The 11,756-nt window shown below is 46.9% G+C and overlaps 1 protein-coding gene across 1 annotated transcript; it reads right to left on the bottom strand.

Annotated features, from left to right (window-relative positions):
• Positions 1-1,503: 1,503 nt before the first annotated feature.
• LOC119331848 (protein TIFY 11e-like) lies at positions 1,504-2,147 on the bottom strand. The gene has a single exon (XM_037605023.1). The coding sequence runs from the start codon at positions 2,081-2,083 to the stop codon at positions 1,652-1,654; it is 432 nt and encodes a 143-aa protein (XP_037460920.1). The 5' UTR covers positions 2,084-2,147; the 3' UTR covers positions 1,504-1,651.
• Positions 2,148-11,756: the final 9,609 nt, after the last annotated feature.

Here is an 11,756-nt window from a genome sequence, read left to right as displayed (position 1 = left end):
GAGATCATATGGGTGCAGTCATTACTTCGAGAGTTGAAGGTCTCTCCCACTCAGTCGCATGCCCTTTGGCGTGACAACATCGGTGCCACATATCTTTCATCCAATCCGGTATTTCATGACCGAACGAAGCACATCGAAGTTGACTATCATTTTGTGAAGAACGCGTTGCTAAGAAGCTTCTTCAGATCAAGTTTGTTTCTTCTAAGGATCAGCTTGCTGATATCTTCACTAAACCTTTGCCCTTGCCTTCTTTTGAAGGATGTCGATGCAATCTTAACCTTCTGAGTGTTTCAGGACATAGTTAAGATTGAGGGAGGGTGTTAGACTAAGTATATATATTAGATATACGTGATGTAACACAATTTGTATTTGTACGGTTCCCTCTTACAAATATATGACAGCCGTACCCTCCAAGGGTATCGAGCATTGTTCCAAACCCTAATACGTCTAACAGAAAGTTAGAGAAAAGAGAAGTCCATTTCAATGTATATGGTGTGATGGTCAATTATGTTTATTTAGGACGAAAACCGAGGATACATCCGAACACAAACAATTAGGGATGAAAACACCGAACCAAATACCATAAACCAATAAACCAAGAATATCGGTCAACTCACAAATTCTATCCCACATTTTTGGCAAATTTTCATGTCTTCATTTTCAGTGCATTTAGTTCGGTTCTTTGATTTATGGTGTAAAAGTGCTCACCTCTAATCAAACCAAAAATGGCGTGGCAAAGTGGGTGTCACCCTCTAGTAAAGTTTATATCGAAATGTAGTCTCATTGGATCACTCAGCTAAATGTTTTGTATTTGCATGCCAAGATGGCGATGGAATTACACATACTTGTTAATTGCCAATTGCACGTGCCTACCAGCAAATGAATTACACATGCTTGCTAATTGCTACTCCTTTTGTAAACAAATATCAGACGTACTCCTTCCGTTCAAAAAATCTTGTCTCAAATTTGGCCCTTAAATGAATGTACAGAGGGGGCAAGTTTTTTCGGGAGGAGGGAGTATTAGATTACTTCCCCGTCTCAAAATAAGTGTCTTTACTAAATTAAGAGGTACTCCATCCGTCCTGTAATACAAAAGCGTTTTACACTATGGTGTAAAAAAGGCTCTTATAATATGGAACGAAGGGAGTATTATTTTAGTGATATAAAAGGTCTTATATTTGTTTACAAAGGTAAAACGCTTTCATAATATGAGATGGAGAGAGTATTATTTTAATGATATAAAAGGTCCTATATTTGTTTATAAAGGGATGATTGCCAATTGCCGGTGTGTATCAGCAAAGCGTGTCCAGCTGCCAACACGGCCAAGTGGGAGCTCGATGGGGGGTCGGCAGAAATGAATTACGCACGCTTGTTAATTGCGTCTACCAGCAAAGCGTGTCCAGCTACCGCCAACACGGCCAAGTGGGAGGCAAAGGCTAGCCGTGCGCATGATGTACGTATAATTTTAATTTGACACCTCGTCAATTTGCCATGATCAGTTCATCATAAGAACAACAGCAATAATTTCTGATCATAATAATTCGGAGCGACGGGAACAGGCGAGTGGGTCAAAAATTTGGACTTCGACACCAGCCTCACATTTACATGGACCGTAAATTACTCAGGCTACTCTACCACGCACGAACACGAATCAGAGCGTAAGTGTGAGATGGTAGGGGACGGCGCCGCCGTCGGGGCGGCTGTAGGGGACGGCGCGCGCGGCGAGCCTTCCCTTGCGCTTCTGCATGAACCGCTGCAGCGACGCCTTCCTCGCCATGGGCAGGTCGCCGTCCGCCGCCTCGCAGCTCCCTCGCGGTGTGCCTGAGACAGCAGCGACACGGAGCAGCTCGGCGGCCCTGTCGGCCGGCACCTCGTCCAGCACCAGCACCTGCCCGCCGTAGAAGATGGTCATCTGCGAGTGCTCCGGCGCAGGACCGGCCGCGCGCTCGTCTTGCGCGGGCACTTCCGCTCCGGGCATGAGGGGGAGGACCACCGGCCGCGCCTCCGCCGCCTTGACGCAGCGGCTGAGAACGCCGCACGCCGCGGCGAACCGTCGGCTCTGAGCGCTCCCTGTCGCCGCCATTCTTGCCGCTTGATCGATCGACCCCCCTGTATGCGAACTCGCAGTGTACGTTGATGACGGGGCTGTAGGGGAGGGAAAATGATGGATTAGGAGGTGGTGAGATGGGTTTTGATTTATAGGATCGCGCGTGTCGTGTGGGCTGTTGCTGTCAAACGTGGGGGACTTGGTGGGGTGTTTCTTCCCGGTCTCTGGCACGAAGAACACGTGCTGGTCCAGGGACAGCAGGACAATTTCGATGTGGTGGCTGGTACTTCCTTCGTGCCCGCACGTTCAGTTGTTGGGAATTGATAGTTGCCGATCCGTGCGGCGATCAACCGGAGAAAAAACTTATAGGAGGACCGGGTTGTACTCTCCATCGGCTTAGACCGGTTCACGGCATGTGCTGATTTCAGTCTCAAAGCACCGGTCCTAATTACCACTCAACCTTAATTCCACTCATCACAATCAGGTCCATGAACCATGTGGCGATGACCATAAGCAATAGAGCGAGACGAATGCATGTTGTCGTCATCGCCACTTCCTCATCGGGGGCCGGTAAACCTTATTATAGTAGACAGTCAGAAATTCATCATACTAAGGCGCCACAAGACCAGCGTAGCAGAGCAACAATCAACGCCGACGAAGAGAGATGTAAAACAGAAGGAACAAACTTGTAAACACAATAATAACTAAATTCAAACAAATCCGATGAGTTAGCTCCGATGAGTTATAACACCAACCGACTCCCGCGAGTCCGATGGAGAGACGCCTTCACATGCACTCCGATGAGTTAGACGCATCATCAGGATGTGATTAAACCTGAGGGACGTTATTCTCACTGAGGGACATAGTTGCTGCCACATAGCTCCAACTAAGACACTGAACCTAACAAAAATGAGAGCATGGTACCTCTTGGCGAGGTGGGGGCCGAGGTCCACCGCATCTCCACGGTCCAAAAGCCGCCGGCGGTGGGCAGACCAGCGGTGGCGTCAAAGGGCAAATGACAAAACCTAGTCACCTAGGAGTATTTTTCTATGGTAGAGGAAAGAACGTAGCCATGTTTTATGGTTGTCATTAGGGGTATCATGTCTTTCTTTGACAACCTATCGTTCCTAAAACCTCATCTCGTGATGTACAAGGAAACATATTGTTGTAGTTCATCGATCAACATCTTTTGATATATATTTTCTTCTTTCATTAGGCATATCTTCTATCGTGTATTACTTTGCTTTTCACCAACGTGACTATCTTTGTGTGTGTTGTTGTTGGTTGTGTACATTCTAATCATACATAGGTTTAATATGCACTCATTGTTTTTTTATCTCCTCGATGCTTTATTTTAAGTTAACAAAATTCATTCTTTAATGAAAAAAGGAAACATCAACATTATGTTTATATTCTACCGAGTTATTTCAACAAACAAAGACTCTAGAAGCACAATCTACACGCTACGAAGATTTTTTTTCTCTCTAAAAACACCTCTCATTCATTAATTAATTTAAAATTTATTGCAATCATTTCTTACAATATTGGCCATGTAGGGCGAAAATCTATTATAAAGAATACTCTCTGACCTATTATCAAAGCTAATTTCCCAATCTGGTGTGCAGCCTCATTAGCCCTCCGATTGATTTTCGGAGGCTTAAAATTTTGGAGAAGTTTAGAAATGGATAAAACTTCCTTCTTCAGATCAACGAGGGGCGACCTGTCAAGTTTTTCATTTGAAAGGAAAGAAATCACAAAGGAGCAGTTAGTCTGGTTTATGAAGACTGATACCGATATAAAGATCAGATAGGCATGCGCGGAGCTCTGCTTCGACCACAGTAGTACGAGACCCAATATAAACCCATGAAGTGATGAGGACGTTGAAAGAACGATGATGTCGCCTAGAGGGGGGGGGGTGAATAGGCGCTATAAAATAATTACGGTTTAGGCTTGAGAAAATGCGGAATAAACCTAGCGGTTAATTTGTCAAGCACAAAACCTACAACAACTAGGCTCGCCTATATGCACCAACAACTTATGCTAATCAAGATAACCAACAAAGTGATATCAAGATATATGACAAGAAACAATATGGCTAACACAAATTAAAGTGCATAAGTAAAGGGCTCGGGTAAGAGATAACCGAGGCACGTGGAGACAGTGATGTATCCCGAAGTTCACACCCTTGCGGATGCTAATCTCCGTTTGGAGCGATGTGGAGGCACAATGGTCCCCAAGAAGCCACTAGGGCCACCGTAATCTCCTCACACCCTCTCACAATGCAAGATGCCGTGATTCCACTAAGGGACCCTTGAGGGCGGTCACCGAACCCGTACAAATGGCAACCCTTGGGGGCGGACACCGAACCCGTACACTTTGGCAACCCTTGGGGGCGGTCACCGGTACCCGTCAAATTGCTCGGGGCGATCTCCACAACCTAATTGGAGACCCCGATGCTTGCCCGGAGCTTTACACCATAATGATTGAGCTCCGAACACCGCCAACCGTGTAGGGCGCCCAAGTACCCAAGAGGAACAAGCTCAAGGGTACCAAGCACCCAAGAGTAATAAGCTTCTCAACTTGTAACTTCCACGTATCACCTTGGAGAACTCAAACCGATGCACCAAATGCAATGGCAAGGGCACACGGAGTGCCCAAGTCCTTCTCTCTTAAATCCCACTAAAGCAACTAATGCTAGGGAGGAAAATGAGAGGAAGAACAAGAAGGAGAACACCAAGAACTCCAAGATCTATGATACATCTCCGTCGTATCTACTTTTCCAAACACTTTTGCCTTTGTTTTGGACTCTAACTTGTATGATTTGAACGGAACTAACCCGGACTGTCGCTGTTTTTAGCAGAATTGCCATGATGTTGTTTTATGTGCAGAAAACAAAATTTCTCGGAATGACCTGAAACTCCACGGAATATCTTACAATAAATAATAAAAAATCCTCACCAAAGATGAAGACTAGGGGGGCCCACACCCTTGCCACGAGGGTGGGGGGCGCCCCCCCTAGGGCGCGCCCCCCTACCTTGTGGGCCCCCTGGAGACCTCCCGACTCCAACTCCAACTCTATATAACTGCTTTCGGGGAGAAAACAAATAAGAGAGTAGAAATCATCGCGTTTTACGATACGGAGTCGCCGCCAAGCCCTAAAACCTCTCGGGAGGGCTGATCTGGAGTCCGTTCGGGGCTCCGGAGAGGGGGATTCGTCGTCGTCGTCATCATCAACCATCCTCCATCACCAATTTCATGATGCTCACCGCCGTGCGTGAGTAATTCCATCATAGGCTTGCTGGACGGTGATGGGTTGGATGAGATTTATCATGTAATCGAGTTAGTTTTGTTAGGGTTTGATCCCTAGTATCCACTATGTTCTGAGATTGATGTTGCTATGACTTTGCTATGCTTAATGCTTGTCACTAGGGCCCGAGTGCCATGATTTCAGATCTGAACCTATTATGTTTTCATCAATATATGAGAGTTCTTGATCCTATCTTGCAAGTCTATAGTCACCTATTATGTGTTATGATCCGTTAACCCCGAAGTGACAATAATCGAGATACTTATCGGTGATGACCGTAGTTTGAGGAGTTCATGTATTCACTATGTGCTAATGCTTTGTTCTGGTTCTCTATTAAAACGAGGCCTTAATATCCCTTAGTTTCTATTAGGAACCCGCTGCCATGGGAGGGTAGGACAAAAGATGTCATGCAAGTTCTTTTCCATAAGCACGTATGACTATATTCAGAATACATTCCTACATTACATTGACGAATTGGAGCTAGTTCTGTGTCACCCTATGTTATGACTGTTACATGATGAACCGCATCCGGCATAATTATCCATCATTGATCCGATGCCTACGACCTTTCCATATACTGGTTTACGCTTATTTACTTTCCCGTTGCTATTGTTACAATCACTACAAAATACCAAAAACATTACTTTGCTTTCATTATTCTTTTGTTACCGTTACCATCACTATCATATTACTTTGCTACTAAACACTTTGCTGCAGATACTAAGGTTCCAGGTGTGGTTGAATTGACAACTCAATTACTAATACTTGAGAATATTCTTTGGCTTCCCTTGTGTCAAATCAATAAATTTGGGTTGAATACTCTACCCTCGAAAGCTGTTGCGATCCCCTATACTTGTGGGTTATCAATCTAGATCCAAGGGGTTCCCCTCATGTAGAGGAGAAAGTGATTGGTGGAAATGTGGATCTAGATCTCCTCTCTTGTTTCCCTCAAAAACTAGCCAGAATCCATGGAGGGATTGAGAGTTAGCAAGCTCGAAGAAGGTCAACGATGGGGGAAGAACACGATGTAACACCCACAATGCGGCTATATCTCCCACGTGTCGGGGCACGACTTAGAGGCATTGCCGCATGGTAGGTTTGTCACAAGAGGGGTAATCTTCACACATCCCATGTACTGAATAAGAAAGGGATAAAGAGTTGGCTTACAATCGCCACTTCACACAAATACAAGTTAAACATACATCATCCAGAGTACAATCAAGGTCCGACTACAGAACCAAAATAAAATAAGACAACCCCAATTGCTAGATCCCCGATCGTCCCAACTGAGCACCACTACCGATCAACCGGAAAAGACACAAAACAACGATCAAGATCTTCATCGAGCTCCCACTTGAGCTCGGTTGCGCCACCTGCACTGGTATCATCGGCACCTGCAACTGTTTGGAAGTATCTGTGAGTCACAAGGACTCAGCAATCTCACACCCGCGAGATCAAGACTATTTATCTTATGGGTAGGAAAAGGTAATGAGGTGGAGCTGCAGCAAGCACTAAGCATATATGGTGGCTAACATACGCAAATAAGAGCGAGAAGAGAAGCAATGCAACGGCCGTGAACTAAAAGTGATCAAGAAGTGATCCTGAATCTACTTACGTTCAAGCATAACACAAGAACCGTGTTCACTTCCCGGACTCCGCTGAGAAGAGACCATCATGGCTACACACGCGGTTGATGCATTTTAATTAAATTAAGTGTCAAGTTCTCTACAACTGGACATTAACAAATTCTCATCTGCCACATAATCGCGGACACGGCTCTCGAAAGTTTATACCCTGCGGGGGTGTCCCAACTTAGCCCATCACAAGCTCTCATGGTCAACGAAGGATATTCCTTCTCCCGAGAAGACCCGATCAGTCTCGGAATCCCGGTTACAAGACATTTTGACAATGGTAAAACAAGACCAGCAAAGTCGCCCGATGTGCCGACAATCCTGATAGAGCTGCACATATCGCGTTCTCAGGGCAACACCGGATAGGTCAAGCTACGAGTAAAACCAACCCTCAAGTTTCCCCGAGGTGGCCCCGCAGGCCGCCCTGTTCAGAGCAACACTTAGAGAAGCACTGGCCCGGGGGGTTAAAATAAAGATAACCCTCGGGTTGGCCGACCCAAGGGAAGGGTAATAGATTGTTAGGCAAATTTGAAACCAAGGTTGGGCCTTGCTGGATGAGTTTTATTCAGAGCGAACTGTCAAGGGGTTCCCATAACACCCAACCACATAAGGGACGCAGAATCAAGGAACATAACACCGGTATGACGGAAACTAGGGCGGCAAGAGTGGAACAAAACACCAGGCATAAGGCCGAGCCTTCCAACCTTTACCAAGTATATAGATGCACTAAATTAAATAAGAGATATTATGATATCCCAACATATCCATGTTCCAACATGGAACAATCTTCATCTTCACCTGCAACCAGTAACACTATAAGAGGGGCTGAGCAAAGCGGTAACATAGCCAAACAACGGTTCGCTAGGAAAAGGTGGGTTAAAGGCTTGACATGGCAATATGGGAGGCATGATATAGCAAGTGGTAGGTAGCGCGGCATAGTAATAGAGCGAACAACTAGCAAGCAAACATAGAACTGATTTCGAGGGTATGATCATCTTGCCTGAGATCCCGCAAGGAAGAAGAATGAGTCCATGAAGAAGACAAACGGACGTAGTCGAACGAATCCTCACAACTCCGGAACGGAACTGAAGCTTACGAGGGAAGCAACCCGGAAAGAAGCAAACAACATAGTAAACAACCATCACATAAACATGGCATGATGCACAACCAAGTATGATGCATGTCCGGTTTAATGAAGCATGGCATGGCAATATGCACAAACAACACTACAAGTTAAGTGGAGCTCAATATGCAACGAGTTGCATATTGACGAAACACCACATGACTTATTTAGTTCTCTCTCGGTTATGTACCCAACAATATTAAATATTGTTAAACATGGCAAGAGGTGAAGCATAATAAAACTACCTATCTAGACAAGTTTAAATGAGGCTGGAACAACAAACAACAATTTCGGTAAATCCTCATGTGCAAATTATGGATTTGGTACTGCTCTGCCCTAAACACAATTTTAGAGTTGTTAAACATGAAAAGTACTGCCACCATGTTAACCTATGCCTTTTTCTACCCCATTTACATATAAAGTTTATTTAAAATGGAGCTATGGTTATTTAGTTATCAATTAAAGCATGTTAGCATGTCATTTAAGCAAATTTAAACAAGCAGCATTTTAAACATTTTTAACATGCATGAAATTTGCATATTATGAAACTTGACGAAATTCTAAGCAAGTAGCTTATTAACTTATATAGATCCGATGCACGGTTGGTGAGTTATGATATGCATGATGTTTGAGGGCTTTTCTGCAAAACCGGTTCCTCTGGAATTAGCTAAATCGTTCAGGAAAAAAAACATGCGTTGGGCCGAATCTTGCTGGCCCAACATGAATAGGGGATCTGGAGGGGCTGCTCACATCGGGCCTGATTTGGCCGGGCTAAAATAGTGGCTGGGCCTTCCTTGAGCGCTGGACGCAGGAGCGGCCCATGGCAGTCGATGGGGAGGGCGCGTTCGATCTGGATGGAGGGAAGGTTGGGCCGGACCAACGGAAGCAGGGGAGGGCCAAGGCTCGGTCAACGCGGGTAGGACCCGGTTGAGCGGCGCGCTTGCTGCTGCTCGATGCAGTCGGCGGCAACGGAGATGGAGGCAGGGGCGTCCTGGGTGGCCAGTTCGCCGCCGGCTTGCCGGAGTTGGCCAGAGTAACGACGAGGTGGCGAGGTCGAGGCGCCGTTGGAGGTGGCCACGAGCAGGAGGAGCTCAGGGAAGCTCCTGGCGGCGTGGGGCTCGGCTGCTGCGTGTGGACGAGGAGGTGATGACGTGAGGTGGAGCTCGGGGCACTGGTCGATGGGCGGCTCGATCGCGGTGGAGAACGGCAAAGGGGCGGCTCTCGGAGGAGGCCAGGGACGCAGCGGGGTCCTTGCTCGATGACTCGAGCGCATGGACGAGGACGGCCGCGGCGCTGCTGGCGGCTTGCTCGCCGAGGATGGCGTGGACCGCGGCAGAGGAACAAGGGCGCGGCGGCAGGACTTGGCGCTCGCGGCGGAGACGAGCGGATCCGGGCGCGTACGACGTTCTCCGGCGAGGTGGCATGCGGGCAGAGCAGCGATGAGTGGATGCAGGCGCGGGTAGAGGAGATCCGGGGCGGCAAGGTAGTAGGCTGACGGCGGCGGGTGCTAGGGCTTCGCGCGAGGAGCTGCTTGAAGTTCCCCCATGGCGGGCTTCGACGGTGCCGAATGGCAATGGCGAAGAAAAAGCTTCGGGAGGAGCTTGACGATGGCGTGCTCCTCTCCTCTGGATCGAGCGAACCAGGGGCGAGGGGACGAGGGACACGGCCTCGATCCCATCCGAATCGAGCAGAAGGATTGCAGGTTGGAGGCCGAGGGAATTTTTGGATCGAGGGCACAGGCAGCTGAATCGATGAGGAGCAGTGGAGAGAGCTGGTTGGTGAGTGGAGGAAAACGAGGAGAAGGAGATCTTGAGATGGATCGAGACCGGGTGGCGGCGGCGGGATTGGACTGATGGGACAAACCTCCTAATTTTTAGGGTTGGACCTCAAGTATATAGCAGGTGGATTTGGGGTGCATTTGGGACCTCCAATTCAAATCAGATGGTCGAGAAAATTAGGGTGGGCGAGTCCAACAAATAAACAAAGTCATTTTAGGGATGTTGGATGACGATCCGGACTCAACGGACATGAGTGCCCGGTCGGGTTCGGGGAGGTTTTCGGACGCGCGAGGGGGTCTGAGAACTGTGCGAAGAGGGGGTCTGACAAAAGGCCACGGAGGCAAGGGGGGTTAGGAGGGGTTTTTGGAGTCTCCGGTCGCGACCGATGGATCCGATCGAGAGGGTGGAAGGTAGTCCCGGCGGTAGGTAGTGGACTGTGTAGACGTTGTAGGGAGGAAAGAGAGGGGAAAAACTCGGCAATAGTTTTCGGAGACCGAAAACATCCGACACTTTGACCGACTATATTGTCGCTATAGTTATATGTTGGGGTGTCAAACGGACTCCGAATGCGATGAAACTTGGCAGGCGGCCTATCTACACTATAACAATACCGCATGCCAACTTTCAACCCATTCTGAGAACATTTTCTGGCCACTTATAAAATAATATTTCGGACATACCACAGGCGCGTGCAAGTGTGTCTGGGCTCAGAATGGACAATGGAAGGAACAGGGAGATCGGGACAGATGCAAGTTTTGAAAACATGCAGATGCAATGCGGATGATGACATGGAAAGATGCAACATGCAAGCGAAAGACATGGCAACGACGGCGAATAACTGGAACACACCTGGCGCAACGGTCTCGGGGCGTTACAACACTCCACCACTACAAGCGGATCTCGTCCCGAGATCTAGGATGGCACCAGAGAGAAACGAAAGAGGAAGAGAAGAGGTAAAACTAAGTTGCTTCTTGTACAAACGAGTGAAACCAAAGAACCTTGCGAGGTTGAAAAGATTGAAAGAAAGAATACAACAAAGATGAACAAAGTTGAATACACTTCGTTAGAACAGAGGAGCAAGGAACATTACTAGAACCTTGTAGGTTGAAAGGCATAAGAAAAGGGTTGCAACGGACAAGAAGTACATGCAAGCACTCCCGTTGAAACGAAATGTACAAGGAACGATAAAGGTCAATTACGACAATACTCTGGTTAAAACAAGATAGAGAAGGAATAAGAATGCTATAATTTGGACAGCACTCCGGTTGTAAATGGAAGGAATTGAACATGAACTTGACAAGATGAGAGGATGCTTGATGAAATCAACAACACACTGCCTCCGGAACTATTGAAAGAATGGAACAAGGGGTAAGAAAGATTTCGGACATTAGTCCGGTTGAGAAGGGAGGCAAAACTTGATAAGATGAGAGAACTTGAATGAAGGACACGAAACTCTTGTTGAATGGATAGACAAAGGAAAGAGCATGATCTTGGCAAAACGAGATGATAGGACGAAGAGAGCAACATCACCATGCCTCCGGAACAAATGAATGGAAAACTAGATGGTTGGAAAGAAAAGAACGGAGAACAAGAATGACAACTCTCGCAAATAAAATTGAAAGAGCATGCTTACGAAGAAAAGGTTGAACGGAGTTATTGGATTATCAACATCGAAAGCATAAGCTTGATGTGGGCTAATGGAAGACATTTCAAAATTATGAGGTGACAACCTGCCACTCACGGGAAAAAGATTTGATTGAGAGCTAGAAAAGATAGAAAGCTTCTCCCACCGAGGTGATAAGAGAACTTGGATCATAGGTAATCATCACAAAGAGCAACATTCCCAATGGAAGGCTTTAGGTGAAATCTA

The sequence above is a fragment of the Triticum dicoccoides genome, chromosome 7A (genome assembly GCF_002162155.2).
Source record: "Triticum dicoccoides isolate Atlit2015 ecotype Zavitan chromosome 7A, WEW_v2.0, whole genome shotgun sequence".
NCBI lineage: Eukaryota > Viridiplantae > Streptophyta > Magnoliopsida > Poales > Poaceae > Triticum > Triticum dicoccoides.
The sequence above is the reverse complement of the archived record's forward strand: the minus strand, read 5'-3'. Positions and strand labels throughout refer to the sequence as shown.